The following is a 15654-nucleotide window of genomic DNA, read 5'->3' on the forward strand; positions in this document are numbered from 1 at the left end:
CTTGGGAGGCAGAGGCAGGTGGATCTCTGTGAGTTTGAGGCCAGCCTGGTCTACAAGGTGAGTTCCAGGACAGCCATGGCTACCCAGAGAAACCCTGTCTTGAAAACAAAACAAAACAAAAACCCCCAAGTATTTGTGATAGCCTACACCCAGGAATGTCATGATAAACTAGTTTTCCAGCCTCCAACGTACATGGTCAACAAAGTGGTCTTGGGCATAGAGCCTTATGCACTCACCAGGCATCCTCTGCCACCTTCCCAGTGCACAGTTGAGGGCAGGTCGCCAAGACCACCCCAGCACCCAACCTTTACTGCATGCTCTGGCAAAATAACTCCATCATGCTTAGGAGAGTGCGTACAGTTCATATGGAGCTAGAGAGAGCTACCTCCTGTCATTTCAAGTGGAAAAGAACAATGAAATGTCTGCATAGGAACTTGAAAAGAAATGTTGTTTGGGGAGGGGGAGCATGGTACACCTCTTGAGCTCCCAGCATTTGGGAGGCAAGAGCAGGCAGATCTCTGGGAGTTCTGGGCCAGCCAGAACAACATAGTGACATCCTCAGAAATGAAACAAAGCAGTTACAATGTTTTCTAGGGAAGGAAGAAACACAGCAAAGGCACATGTGCAGGAAAGCGATTTTAGCTACTCTCAGTTAAGAGGGTTATGAGCTAACAGCCCAAAGGAAAGGTACAGTCACTTGCCCTGCACACGCTGTGGAAGCTAGCATCTGGTCTTTCTCCTGGTGTGTCAGCATTCTTTTCTGCGAGCCCCACCTTTTTCCTGTGCTTGACCCTGTGCCCAAACCCAAATAGGATATTTTCTTTTTTTTTTTTTCAATTCTTTAAAAGATATTTTTAGATTTATTTATTTTATTTTATGTGTCTGAGTGTTCTGCCTGTATGTCTGTGTACCACATGTGTGTCTGGTGCCTGCAAAGGTCAGGAGAGAGCTTTGGATCCCCTGGAACTAGACTTACAAAGAGTTCTGAGCCATCCTGTGGGAATCAAACCTGGGTCCTCTGCAAGAGCAGCAAATGCTCTTAACCACTGAGACACAGTTCCACCTAGTTTCCTCGCCCCCCACCCCCGTATCTTATTATAAACAATTGCACAGACTCAGGAAAAAGAAGAATCCCCCCAGAAACTGGAACTTTCCATGTGCTTACTTCTGGTGGGAGACTACCTCCTGCCTCTAGAAGCTTCCCTTGGGGCCTTTCTCTCATGTCAGTGCGATATGTACGGAACTCTGTATCGAAGGTTTCAGAGGGACTTTCAGTTCTTGCTCTGACAGGCTGGGTCAGGGTGTCTCAGCTGCCCAGGGAACTCAAAAACATCTTGGGTCAAGTGTTCCCCCAGTGAAGCCGGGTGTGGTGGCGCACGCCTTTAATCCCAGCACTCGGCAGGCAGAGGCAGGCGGATCGCTGTGAGTTTGAGGCCAGCCTGGTCTACAAAGCGAGTCCAGGATGGCCAAGGCTACAAAGTGAAACCCTGTCTCGAATAACCAAAAAAAAAAAAAATGTTCCCCCGGTGCAAATTCAGTCCGAGCACCGGACCACCCTGTCCGCACTGGATTCTCGAGATCCGAGGGAGCACTCCATTGCACTGCCCTCTTCAGAGTCTGAGGTTGGTCTCTGGGATGCCCACACAAGAAATTAACTGTGAACCATTAGATGCCACTTCAATTCAGGTGGCTGCTGGCCATGCCTGGGTCCCTACAGTTCATAGACTTACTGCTTACCCCAGGGTCGGTGCTGAGAGAAGCTCAGTGGTTGACAGTGAAATGCATTCAGACTGGAGACCAAACTGCTGGTGGTGTAGGAGAGGGCAGTGTCTTTTGTTTTGTTTTTTTGTTTGTTTTGTTTTGTTTGTTTTTTGAGACAGGGTTTCTCTGTGTTAGCCTTGGCTGTTCTGGACTTGCTTTGTAGACCAGGCTAAGCTGGAACTCACAGAGACCGACCTGCCTCTGCCTCCCAAGTGCTGGGATTAAAGGTGTGCGCCACCACACCGGCAGTGTCTTTTCTTGAGCAAATATAAATTGCTTCCCTCATCACTGAATCATTCGTGATTCTTTCTTCCTTCCCTCCCTCCTTCCTCCCTTTCTTTCTTATTTATTTATTTATTTATTTATTTATTTATTTGTGAGATGCCAGGGATTAAACCTCAGGCCTCCTGAATGTCTGGTGAGCACTCACCACTGAGCAGCCCTGCCTTCCTTTAAATGTTGAGACTTGGAGTAACTTGCCTAATAGGCCTTGAACTTGCAATCCTCCTGCCTCAGCCAGCTGAGTAACTAGGATTACAAGTGTGCCCCTGCCCTACCCCCAACTGACAGGCCCGCGCTCTCTCTCTCTTCTCTCCTCTTCTCTTCTCTTCTCTTCTCTTCTCTCCTCTTCTCTCTCTCTTCTCTTCTCTTCTCTTCTCTTCTCTCTCTCTCTCTCTCTCTCTCTTGGTTTAAAGTATCAAAATAAGGGTTTTTCTTTGAGACAGAATTTCTCTGTTGTAACCTTGACTGTCCTGGACTCACTTTGTAGACCAGGCTGGCCTCGAACTCACAGCGATCCGCCTGTCTCTGCCTCCCAAGTGCTGGGATTAAAGGCATGTGCCCCCACCGCCCAGCTTTCAAAATAAGGCTTTAAGAAAATAGAAATAGTTTTAGTTTCCGTTTTTGCTGATCTTGCCATCTGCGTGAGTTTTTATAACGTCACAGCTCCTTTTATCTGAGGAACACTATGTTTAGGCGACCTTAGGAAGGAGAACAAGGTAGCTTTTTATTTATCGTTGTGTCTGTTACTATTTTGGCACTGTTTATTGAGGCTAAGGCCACATCTGCTCATGGTCCCCAGGACGTCCTCCGTGTTGACCAGCCTGAGAGAAGCTAGCTTCTTGACTGGCTTTCAATCTCACAAGGTTGGGAAAACACAGGGAGAATCTGCCTGGAAAGTGAAAGCGGAAGTCTTTCCTGAAACTTGGCCCAGCACCCTTCGGTCTCTGAGAGAGCGTTAGCTGCCGTGCACGTCTCTCAGCTGCTGGCAGGCAGCCCACAGCTGGATGTCATAACCTTGGGCGTCTGAGTCTTAAGCAAAGTCTGGGGCGTGCTCACCAGTGTAATCAAGCCATGGCAACCCAGCTCCAAACCCTTGGGCCCTGTTCTTTCCTCTAATCCCCCACCACCCCAGAATCAAGCTTACATGGACTAGACAGTAGCCACTAAGCAGTTGCAGAGAGGGCAACCTGTTCTTGCTCTGTGGCCGATGGCTTTGTGGTCTCTCTTATGTCTGCAATGTACAGTTTAGATACAGATAGTAAATAAAAGTCTTAGCTAAATGCTGTTTTATAAGGGTAGGTTGGGGGACCTGTCATCTGAAAGCTCTTTTGGCAATCCTGTGTTTAAAAAATCTGCATTATTTAACTTTTTTTTTTTTAAATAAATTTTATGTCCATTGATGTTTTGCCTGCATGCGTGTCTGTTTGAGGGTATCAGATCTTGGAGTTACAGACAGATGTGAGTGCTGGGAATTGAACCCCGGTCCTCTGGAAGAGCAGCCAGTGCTCTTAACCACTGAGCCATCTCTCCAGCCCCTTAACTATTTCTTTACAAGTGAGTTTAATGTACTTTATTTTTAGACAACCCACATGACATGTCTTTTAAAAAAAAATGCCCCAGCCAAGTATGGCGGTACACTCCTTTAATCCCAGCATTTGGGAGGCAGAGGCAGGTGGATTTCTGCGAGTTCAAGGCCAGCCTGGTCTACAAAAAAGAGTTCCAGGACAGCCAAGGCTCCACAGAGAAACCCTGTCTTGAAAAACCAAACCAAACCAAACAAACAAAACAAAAAAACCAAAAACAAATAAAAACCCCTCAGTGTCTCCCTCCATGTAAATAATGGCCAAAGGAAAGGCCAAGCTGCCATCAGTCTCATTTGTCTTAAGTCCTGGTGCTATTTGGATGGTCATCAGCAGCTGGTTATGGTGACAAGGGATAGATCCAAAGTACTCCCTGATTTGTTTCTGCAAAACAGTATTACATGGGCTGGAGACATGACTCAGAGGTTAAGAGCACTGACTGCTCTTCCAGAGGTCCTGAGTTCAATTCCCAGCAACCACATGGTGGCTCACAGCCATATGTAATGTGATCTGGTGCCCTCTTCTGTCATGTATGCACACATGCAGGCAGAGTACTGTTTACATAATAAATCTTTTTTTTTTTAATTACATAAAGAGCTTTTCCAAATTGAGTATGCAGCTTTCCTACCATACAGACGTGCTCCCCAGTTCAATCTGGACGCCACAGAGACAGGCAGAACCCAGGGAGCACTTTTTTTACATCCTAGTGCAGACCAGAAGAACAGCTGCAAGGTGCTCAAGGCCGTCAATGCACGCAGTCATTTGTTTGTTTGTTTGTTTGTTTATTTATTTATTTATTAAGACAGTCTCATTATATAGACCAGGCTGGCCTGGAACTCACAGTGATCCACCTGCCTCTGCCTCCCAAGTGCTGGGGTTAAAGGCGTGTGTCATCACACCTGGTTTTCTATCTTTACTTTATTTTTGAGACAGGGTCTTATTTAGCCTAGGCTAGCCTTGACCTCACTATATAGCCAAAGATCTGGGACTCTTTTGTGTTTGTTTGTTTTTTGAGGCAGGGTCTCACTATGTAGCTCTCTCTGACCTAAAACCCACAGAGAAGCTGGACGTGGTGGTGCACGTCTTTAATCCCAGCACTCGGGAGGCAGAGGCATGCGGATCACTGTGAGTTCGAGGCCAGCCTGGTCTACAAAGCAAGTCTAGGACAGTCAAGGCTACACAGAGAAATCTTGTCTTGAAAAACCAAAATCCAAAACCAAACCAAAACAAAACAAAAAACTCACAGAGATCCTCTGCCTCTGCCTCCCCATGCCTGGCTGACCTCGAAACTCTTTTCTCTGTGTAGTCCTGGCTGTCCAGGAACTCACTCTGTAGACCAGGCTGGCCTCCAGTTCACAGAGATCTGCCTGCCTCTGCCTCCCAAGCACTAGAATTAAAGGCGTGTGCCACCATTGCCTAGCCCACCGTGAGCTGCGCTGGGGGTAGAGCGTAGGTTTGTCATACATGAGATCCTGGGTTTTGTCGTCAGCACAGAACAACACCCCAGCAAGTGAGTACACAGAGCACTTCTAAGGTGGTGGCTGTTCTTACCTGGGCATTGCTTGTGTCTCTGCTTTTACACAACACCGTAGTCCTCACTGCATTTAAGAGTTTTCTGGCCGGGCGTGGTGGTGCACGCCTTTAATCCCAGCACTTGGGAGGCAGAGGCAGGCAGATCGCTGTGAGTTCGAGGCCAGCCTGGTCTACAAAGTGAGTCCAGGATGGCCAAGGCTACACAGAGAAACCCTGCCTCGAAAAACCAAAAAAAAAAAAAAAAAAAAAAAAGAGTTTTCTGGTTTGCACTGTTTACCTTTGTTGTCCTTCCAGAGTGAAGGTGGGTGCCCCCAGCAGGCCCTGTGGGAAGACCTCTGAGGTCTCTGTTCAAGCTGTGGACTTTGGACTGGGTCTTCTGAACACAGGGGAGGTGTGAGAACGGAGACCCCTGGGCTGAGTCGCCTCCTTCAGCTATGAGGCCTACCATAGATCACTGTTCGTCTCACTCACAGAACTCTACCCATCCACGCTAGAGGGTTCTGTGGGCATTTTACCCAGTCATCATGTCATCCCTGATGTGGGATGTGATGGGAATGCAGATCCAGGACAGGAAGGGCTCTGACATATTTGAAGGGGACTAGGGCCTGCGAGAGTCCTCAACAAGTCCTGCTATCACACCTGGAAACTGCCTCCACCACACCACGGTTCATTAAAGTGTGTGTGTGCATGTACGCATGTGTGTATGCCTGCATGCGTGTGCATGTGAGAGTGTGCATGTAGGTGTGTGTGGGTGCATGTGGGCATCAGAGGACAGCGTTGGGTGTTGTTCCTCCCCAGCAGACTATCTTGCTTTCGAAGATGGTTTCTGACTGGGACTTGGGGTTCACTTAAGCAAGGCTGCCTGGCCAGCAAGCCCCAGAAATTCTCCTGTCTGCCTTCCTATGCCACCACGCCTGGCTTTGTATGTGGACACTGAGGTTCAGACTCAAGTCTTCATGCTTGTGTGGCCTGAGGTGGATGGTGGGAACAGCGTTTTGGCTGAGTAGTTACTTGACCGGTTCTAGAAGGCTCTTGGTCTCTCTCAGTGGAGGAGGTCTGCAAAGTAGAGGGAGTGAGAGGGGATTATATGCTAGAAAATAGCCCCGGCCACTTGATTCTCTGTGCTAAAATGGGCTCTAATCCGAGTTTCCTTTTCAGTATTGGATTAAAGAATGTAGGGCAGGGCTGGGATTGGCTGTTAATAATAGCCAGGACAGATATATGCCCCGAGAACTCCGGGGAGGAGACGAGGCTGCTGGAAGGCAGCAGTTGCACCACTGAGGGGTGCCTGTGAACACTGCGCTCAGTTTGGGTTTTCTCATGTGCCTCCGCATTTCCCAGTCTAAGTGGCTCTTGAGCAGTGCTTTTAGCTGCATTTAAATTTTTGTTAGCAAAAGATATCTTCAGCCCCAGTCATGTGTTAGGCTCAGGTAAAGCAGAAGGGGTGGACTGTATGCAGGTCAGTGGCAGAGTACTCGCCACCCTCTGCTGTGTCACAAGGCCAGCGCAGCCACAGGGAAGGAAGCACATCTTGCAGTGGGAGGGAGACAGGGTCCTGCTGTGGGAGGGAGACAGGATCCTGCTGGTGGGAGAGTCCAGACAGCCAGCTGAGGCAAAGGAATTCAGCCTGGGACACCTGCGCTTGATGCCCCTCCATATTCCAAGAGGTCACCCAACCGAAGACTGCAGAGGAATGCAGAGACAGCCCTCCACACAGTGGTCCAGAGCACTGTCTTCTGTTCTCTGGGGCGTTGTTGTTGTTATTTTGTTGTGTTTTGTTTTTCTACTAGTAGGAGCATGGAGCAGCATTGGGACCTACCGGCAATTAAAGCTAATCATTTTGTTTCCTAAAAGTAACATTTTGCTCTATGTTTTTCCAATTTTCCTGTGCATATATGCTTTTACAAAACAGGTGTGTGTACAATAATTAAAAAAAAAAGGAGGCCACAAGTTTCAGTAAAGCAATGAAGGGTACTTGGGAAGGTTTGGAGAGAGGAAAAGGAAGGGGAAATTATGTAATTATATTGTAATGTAAAAAAAATATTAGCTAGGTGGTAGTAGTACACGCCTTTAATTCCAACACTTGGGAAACAGAGGCAGGCAGATATTTGTGAGTTTGAGGCTAGCCTGGTCTACAGAGCAAGTTCCAGGACATCCCTGTCTTGATAAAACAAAATTAATTAATTAAAAAGCCCAAGAGTCTGACAAGAACACAGGGATTCCCAGGTAGCAGGCAGGGAGCTCATGTACAGAGAGAATAATAAACAATAAAACCCAGTTGTATTTGCATTTGAAGTATTGACATACCTATTTCAATGAAATAGTAGAATTCTAGTGCCTTCGATGTGGATTTGTGATTTCATTTACTTACAAACAAAAACAGTTGTGGAGCTGGAGAAGTGACAGTGTGGGCCTGACCCGAATCCCATCCCTAGAACCCCGTAAAGATGGAGGGAAAGCCAGGTGCAAAGGACCCTTCAACCTCAGTACTCAGGTGGCTGAGGCAGGAGCATCCAAATTGGAGGTCAACTTGGACTACATAGTGAGTCTCAAAAAATAAGATAAAGTAAAAATTCAGGCTTCCCAGCGTCACGTAAAGTGGTGCTTTTAGAACTGCCCGGAAACACTAAAATGTGGAAGTCTACTTCCCTGATCTCCGGGAAGATGCGCTGTTTCTTCTTTTTTTCAAATCTTCCCTCGACACTGTTGAGGTTGCTGATGGCTTCACCTGCAGCCCGCCTCACCCTGGCACGGTAGCCTGTGGTCTCAGCCTCTTCTGCTCAGGTCAGATGCTGACTCCACCCTCTCCTCTCCTAAGCCATTCTTCCTGTCTTTCAGTTTTGCCAAATCTTCTGCTCTCTCACATCTTTCAGAACAAACAAAACCTTCCTTTGCTTTCTCATCTCTGTTCTGTCAGTTTCTTTGTTCTCTGCTACCTTTTAGCAATTCTTTCTGAAAGGATTGCCAAGGTCATCGCTCAGTTCGTCCTCCTCCCTCCCTCTAGTCTGGTTCCATCTTGTCTTGCTGAAAGCCTGTCAAAGTAGCCAAGCTCATATCTCCGGAGGTGTTGTTGATGTTATTGTTGTTGTTATTATTATTATTATTATCATTATCATCATCATCATTTGCTTGTTTGTTTGTTTTTTATTTTTGAGACAGGGTTTCTCTGTGTAGCCTTGGCTGACCTGGAACTCACTCTGTATGTAAACCAGGTTGGCCTTGAACTCACAGAGACCCAATTTGCCTCTGACTGCTGGGATTAAAGGCTTGAATCACCCACCACCCGGCCAGAGTTACGGATTTTATCCAGTCTTACATCCTATTTCTCTCTATATATATATATTTTAAAGTTTTAGGTTTATTTTAATTTCTAACCTTTATTTTCATTTTATGTGCATGGGTATTTTGCCTGTATGTATATCCTTGCACCATTTGCATGTAGTGACTACAGAGGTCAGAAGAAGATGTCAGACCCCCGGGGACTGGAGTTATAGATAGCTATGAACTGCCATGTGTGGGTGCTGGGAATTGACCCCCGAGTCCTCTCCCAGAACAGTCAGTCCTCCTAACTGCTGAGCCATTTCTCCAGAAGCTAAAGTTTTAGTTGGTTTTGTGTGTGTGTGTGTGTGTACGCGTGTGTGCGTGCGTGTGTCTGTGTGTGTGTGTGCATGCGTGCGTGCGTGCAAGTACTTGAGGTGGCCAGAAGAAGGTGCTGGATTTTCCTGGAGGTTGTGAGCTGCCCTTGTGAGTGTTGGGAGATGAACTCCAAGTCCTCGGCAGAGCAGCAGGTGCTGTCCTCACTGCTGAGCCATCTTTCCAGGCCCCTCCTGTTGCTCTATAATTTCTCCATTTGTAACCGCTGCTGAGACCATTCTTCTACACTGGGGCGCCATCTCCCCATCTCCAACTACCTACCCAGCACCTCCCCCTTGGATGTCTCTCATCCACCTTATCCTCCTGCTACACCACACAGGGTCTGTCTACATAGCCCTGGCTGTCCTGGAACTCACTATGTAGACCAAGCTAGCTTTGAACTCACAGAAATTCTCCTGCCTCTGCCTCCCTTTTAAAACTTCTATTATCTTATCTGTGTGGGTGTTTTGCCTGCATAGTGCTCAAAGTGGCTAGAAGAGAGGTTTGGTTCTCTAGAACTGGAGCTGTAGATGCTGTAAGCCAGCATGTGGGTGCTGGGAATGAGCCAGGTCCTCCACAAGAGCAGCCAGTGCTCTTAACCACTGAGCTATTATTGCCCCCATCCCATTTTTCACAGTTTAAAAAGGTCAAATAAAACTGGTATATTCTCCTATTGGCCATGTCTCCTCTCTCTGTACCCCTCTAATAATCTCTGCCTCGGTGTCTTTGATCTCAAGTACTGGGGTTTTCTTATATCGTGTGTCACATCGACCCGCTTCTTGCCATCCTTATCCACAGCACATCAGGTTAGCTCCCCACCTCCCATAGTTTCACAGCACCCAGCCAATAAAAACATACCCTTTGCCAAGGGCCACAGTGCACTGTGTGGTCAGCCTCCATCCTCAGCCCCAAGCAAATGCCAAGTGTCTTTTCTTTGTCCCCTGCAAGCTTCGGTGAGTGTCCCTCTCTCCTCTTTATCTGGTGGCCCGATTTCCTGGGGACTGCCTTGCTGCTGTTTGTGCTGTGTCCTGGCTCCCTCGAGTATTCCTTTCAGGGTGCTTAGGAGATGTGTCGGGTGCTGCTTTCATTGGGCAGTTGCTCCATCCTGAGCCTGTGAGGCCTCGGGAGCTGGCCGGAGCTTGTGTTGCTCCTCCAGTGCTGTGCAGTGTGGCTCACCGAGGGAGGGAGTGAAGGCATAGACCCGTGCTTTCCAGTCCCATTGTTTCCAACAGGCGGGCACACAGTAGTCTATTACAGTAACATACCCCAATTTACTCAATCACTTCGTGTCCAGTTTTTCACCATACCACAGTATAAGCAAATTAAATGTCCCCTGGGATTATTTTTGAGTAAGCTGTGGACTTTTATGCTGGCATTTAAAATCCTAGGGAGCTGGCTGGGGATGTGGCTCAGTGGTAGAGCACTTGCCTAGCGTGTGTGCGACCCTACATTCAATCCTCTGAAATTACCATGAACAACTAAATCCCAGGAAGTAGAAGTGTTTCTCCCATATTAATCTTATTTTTCTATTTTATTTATTTTATTTTTTTTCCCCCCGAGACAGAGTTTTTCTTTGGAGCCTTGGCTATCCTGGATTCGCTTTGTAGACCAGGCTGGCCTGGAACTCAAAGCGATCCACCTGCCTCTACCTCCTGAGTGCTGAGATTAAAGGTGTGTGCCACCATGCCCAGCTCTATTTATTTTAACTTGTTTTTTAAATTTGTCTTTTCAAGTCAGAGTTTCTCTGTGTAGCCTTTGCTGTCCTGGACTCACTTTGTAGACCAGGCTGGCCTCGAACTCACAAAGATCCACCTGCCTCTGCCTCCTGAGTGCTGGGATTACAGGCATGTGCCACCATACCCAGTTTATTTTAACTTTTTAAAAAATATTTCATTTAATTTTAATTTATGTCCATTCATGTGGGAGTGTCAGATCTTGGAGTTATAGACAGTTGTGAGCTGCCATGTGGGTGCTGGGAATTGAACCGGGGTCTTTTTGAAAGAGCAGGCAGTGCTCTTAACCACTGAGCCATCGCTCCAGCCCCCCTTATTTTAACTTTTAAGACAGGGTTCCATAAGTTTATTTCCATGCAAGCATGTAGTGTACTTTGAGCATATCAGTTTTAGTAACACATGGAAATGAGTATGTAGAGTAAAAGAAAAACATTAAATGCGACCTCAGCTATATGAAGTTACATAGGGAAAGCTGGCATAAAATGAACTAAATGTTAACTAAATACATTTTAAGTGAGCACGATTACAAATAAATGGCTTTTCTTTTGTTCCCTTTTATGATATTGGCTATTGGACCCAGGGCCCTGTGCTTGCCCTGTCACTGAGCTTTGGAGTCGTTTCCCAGTTATTACCCAGGCTGTCTTCCAGCTTACCATCTTCCCACTTCAGTCTCTTAAAACGAGCATTAGGTATATTTTAAATATGATTTATCTGTGTTTTTCAGGTTTTGCATTGTTGCTGGGTATAGTGGCATACATCTTTTTTGTTGGTTTTTTTGTTTGTTTATTTGTTTTGTTTTTCCAGACAAGGCTTCTCTGTATATTCTTTACTGTCCTGGACTCACTTTGCAGACCAGGCTGTCCTTGTACCCACAGAGATCCAGCACTGAGGGAGGCAGAGGCAGGCAGATATCTGTGAGTTTGAAGCCAGCTTGATCTACAAAGTGAGTCCAGAATAGCCAAGGCTACACAGAATAACAAAAAAAGACCTTTCGTGTCCTAGAAGGGCAGCAAGGGCCTGAGGGCTTGAGACATCTGCCAATCTCTGCTGTGAGCCTTGTCGTCATTGCAGGATAGTGTGGGGCCTGGCCTTTCTGAGCAGCAAAAATCATATTTCCTGTGAGGCCTCTGTGGCTGTCCAGATATGTGTGAGGCTTCTGTGGCCGTTCCTGTAGGGCTGTGGAGTTGTAGAAACTGGCCTCCTGACATGACAGCAGTGGCAGCAGCGTGGCACAGATGAGCTCAAGAGACTTTGAGCCGCTCCCGGCTGTCGAGTTTGAGGGGGACCCTTGGGCCTGAGACCTGGTCAGAGCCTTTTGTGTACTTACAGCAGTGGTTCTCAGATCTGCCATCCTGGGGGTGGGGACGCAGATCACAGCTGCCTCCACAGGAGGGCTGTGAGGCCGCTGGCCTCCTTTTCATGCTCTTCTGAGCCCTGTCCAGATGTCACCCGATGCCAGACGGATTGGCTTCAGAAGCAGAAGGGACAGACAGCTGTCCCCTTGAAGCCAGACATTCAGGAGAGCTACAAAAATGTAAGACCCCAGCGGTCTCCTAATTTTTTTTTTATTGAGGAAAATACAGTTACTGTTCATTCACTAAAATATTATTTATGTTGATATACGCTGGTTTAGTATTATTTTTGATGAATCAGTTAATGTTTTTTTTTTTTTTTCTAGTTTGTTTTTGGAACAGTATCTCCCTATACTGTCCAGGCTAGCATTCTGTTACCTCTGTGTCCCAGCCTGGCCTCAGACTCAGAATTTGCCTACTTCAGCCCCAAAGGTCTGCAATTACAGAGGTGCCCACGTGCCTGGCTCAGTCTTGCTCCCTCAATGCCTACAGTTACTTACCCCATATAGCTAATCTCGGGGGGGGGGGTCCTTTGTTTTGAAAAGCAGCATCAAGAAGCATGCCCTGAGATCAAAATGAGTTAAGGAGACAGGAAAAGAACCCCCTCTGGGATGGGGGGGTGGCTGTGGCTCTGTGAACAGATGGGTTGAACTGTGCGACTGAGGGAGCAAGGGAAGATGCCCTAGTCTAATGGCGGGGTGGAAGTCTCTGAAATTACAGTAACATATTCTCTCTCTCCCTCCCTCCCTCCCTCTCTCCCTCCTCCCCTCCCTCCCTCCCTTTTTCTCCCTCTCCCTCTGTTTTTAGAGATCATGCATGATGTGATCAAGAAGGTTAAGAAGAAGGGGGAGTGGAAGGTGAGTAGAGTAGTCTGTGACCCTAAAGGTTCATGTGCGTGAAGGGCTGGGGAGACCGCTCAGGGGATGAAGTACACGATGCACAATAGTGTAAGGACCAGAGCTTACAGCCTTACAAGAAAGCTGGGCAGGGTGGCGACCTACCTGTGATCCCTCGCACTCAGGAGGTGGAGCCTGGCTCTCTGGGCAAGCCTGCCAACTGCACTAGCAGAATCAAGGAGTTCCGGGATCAGTGAGAGACCTCGCCCCAGAAAACCAGCTGTTGAAGAGAACACCTGACATCAGCATGTGCATTCCCTTGCACACACATGAACACATGCATGCAAACATACCTCTTGACCCCTCCCACACACATTCAAGAGACAAAAAAGATAGAGTTGGAGTTGGGGGGTGGGAGATAGAAACAAGAGCTTTTCCCAGGGCGAGTATGGCGTTGTGGGCATTGTGTCTGAGCTTTGGTTCAGAAGTCTCTTCCTGGACGTGGAGCCAGGGTGATGGCTCAGCCGGTGAAGGTTCTCTGAGGTAGGCATCGCACTGGCCCTGAGCTGCTGGGACTCTTCTGGAACTTGTCCTGTGCTGATGAAGGTCCCTCACTGTCCATTTGGAACTTCACATTTCCCTGGGGTCAAAGCCCACCCATGCTCAGGTTCGTTGGGCCTTGGACTTCGAAGCTCAGTTCTGGCCTGTGGTGTTGTGTTTTGGTTCTCACAGGTTCCAGAGGGGAAGCCATCTGGTGGGAACTCATAGGCTTGTCTCTCTGTCACCCTTTCCATCAGGTGGGGCTTGGTAGACATGGGGACTTCAGCTGCCTCCTCAGATGTAACCAGGGGACTGCTGTACAGCCCCAGAAACTCTCTGATCGGGCCGTCTGCGCAGTTGGCTCCCATGCTCAGGGTCTCTTCTTGCTTTGTATCTTGAGGAGAAGAAAAGGCCTTGTTCACTGTTGCCTTTTTCTTTCTACTGTGGAGTGAAAGGACATAGGAAAGATGCACACTTCGGGGCGGAGCATTCTTGTGTTTCCAGCCTGGACGAAGATGTGTGCTGCTGGCGGGGGGGGGGGGGGGGGGGGGGGGAGGAGCCTGACCGTAGCTGCACTGAGCCCCAGGAGCCGCCGTGTGTGTGGACACTAGCCAGACCCCCGTGAGAGCGAGTTAGGACCCGAAAAGACCCCCAGATATGGCTGACCCTGAGCGCTGCCACATACATGAGTCCCTCCTCTTTTCATTTCAGTTCGTGCAAATGCTTATGAGTGTCTTTGAGGTTTATGAAGTCACGTCAGTGAGAGTAAACACTGTTGTCTAGAGGGTCAAGTTGGGAAGCAAGTGTGTATCCCAGTGTAGCTGGGGGCCACAGAGAACACCTTCTCCCATATTCTACATTCCGACTATTCTTTCTTTCTTTCTTTTGGTTTTTCGAGACAGGGTTTCTCTGGTTTTCCTGGACTTGCTTTTGTATACCAGGCTGGCCTCGAACTCACAGAGATCTGCGTGCCTCTGCCTTCCTGAGAGCTAGGACTACAGGCATGCGCCACCACTCCTAGCTTCTTCTTCTTCTTTAAAAAAATTTTTTATTCATGTTTTTTTTTTTTTTTTTTTTTTGGTTTTTTGAGACAGGGTTTCTCTGTGTAGCCTTGGCCGTCCTGGACTCACTTTGTAGACCAGGCTGGCCTCGAACTCACAGTGATCCGCCTGCCTCTGCCTCCCGAGTGCTGGGATTAAAGGCGTGCGCCACCATGCCCGGCCCTTATTCATGTTTTTTATTTTTTATTTAAATAATTTATTCAGATCACATCTCACGTGTATCTTCCTGTTCCCCCCTCCTTCCCTCTTTCACTCTATTCCCCTCCCCCTAGGTCTGTGACAGAAGGGGACCTCCTCCTCCACTTGATGATCAAAGCCTATCAGGTCTCTTCCTAGTAGCCTCGTTACCCTTCCTCTGAGTGCCACCAGGTCTCCCACCAAGGGGAAGTGGTCAAATAAAGGGCACCAGAGTTCATGTCAGAGTCAGTCCTGCTCTCCACACAACTGTGGAGAATGAGCTGTGCATTGGCTAGGTCTGAATAGAGGTTTTTGTTTTTGTTTTCTTTCTTTTTCCTTTTTTTCTTTTTTCCCCGGCGGAATGTTCTTTTGCAAGCCTCCTACAGGAAGCCAGTGAGAGAATGAGGGCAGGCAGCCACTGTGCAGCCCTGAGCCAATCTCTTCCTTCCAGGTGCTGGTGGTGGACCAGTTGAGCATGAGGATGTTGTCCTCCTGCTGCAAGATGACAGACATCATGACCGAGGGGATCACAAGTGAGCACAGCCCCCTCCACCTTCCCTTGCAGCATGCCGTACCCTCCCTGTTAATTGCTGTCCTGGGCACTTAGATGCTTCCGGCAGCCCGTGTGGTAAGACTGTAAGCCTCTTTGGGCTTGGAGCCCTCACAGAGTGCAGCACAAGTGCTCCTTAAATGCATGCTAAAAGGCTCGGCATTCAGGGAGGCAGAGGCAGGCAGATCTCTATGAGTTCAAGGCCAGCCTGCTCTACAAAGTGAGTCCAGGACAGCCAAAGCTACACAGAGAAACCCTGTCTTGGAAACAGACAAACAAAATGCATGCTAAGGAATGCCACATAGAAGGGTCAGATGGAGAAACAAGACTGGGGTTGAAGAGATGGTTCGGTGACTAAGAACGCATGCTGCCCTTTCAGAGATCCACGTTCCGTTCCCAGCACCCACATCAGGTGGCTCACTGCGGAATCTGCTGCCCTCTGCTGGCCTCCAGGAGCCAAACCCACACACAGACACGCTTATATCCATAATTTAAAAATAAATATTTTAAAAAGCAAGATGGCACTCTACCCAATAGAGGGGGGAAAATAACGAAATACTTAAGGAAGGAAGAGACCCAAATAGCTGACACACATGTGGAAAGTTCCTGCCTTCAC

At 47.9% G+C, this 15654-nt stretch overlaps 1 protein-coding gene and 1 non-coding gene across 3 annotated transcripts in view; one reads left to right on the plus strand and one right to left on the minus strand.

The window, feature by feature from the left end:
• Positions 1-15654, plus strand: part of Stxbp1 (syntaxin binding protein 1) — a 64188-nt gene that overhangs the window by 15585 nt on the left and 32949 nt on the right. For both annotated transcript variants that reach the window (XM_051166266.1, XM_051166267.1), the window contains exons 2-3: positions 12682-12731; positions 14940-15021. In XM_051166266.1, coding sequence (XP_051022223.1) covers positions 12682-12731; positions 14940-15021 — 132 coding nt within the window. The remainder of the gene's footprint in view (positions 1-12681; positions 12732-14939; positions 15022-15654) is intronic.
• On the minus strand, positions 4257-4381 carry LOC127207815 (small nucleolar RNA SNORA31). The gene has a single exon (XR_007833015.1). It is a non-coding gene; the product is annotated as a small nucleolar RNA SNORA31 (small nucleolar RNA).

The sequence above is a fragment of the Acomys russatus genome, chromosome 24, assembly GCF_903995435.1.
Source record: "Acomys russatus chromosome 24, mAcoRus1.1, whole genome shotgun sequence".
NCBI classification, from domain to species: domain Eukaryota; kingdom Metazoa; phylum Chordata; class Mammalia; order Rodentia; family Muridae; genus Acomys; species Acomys russatus.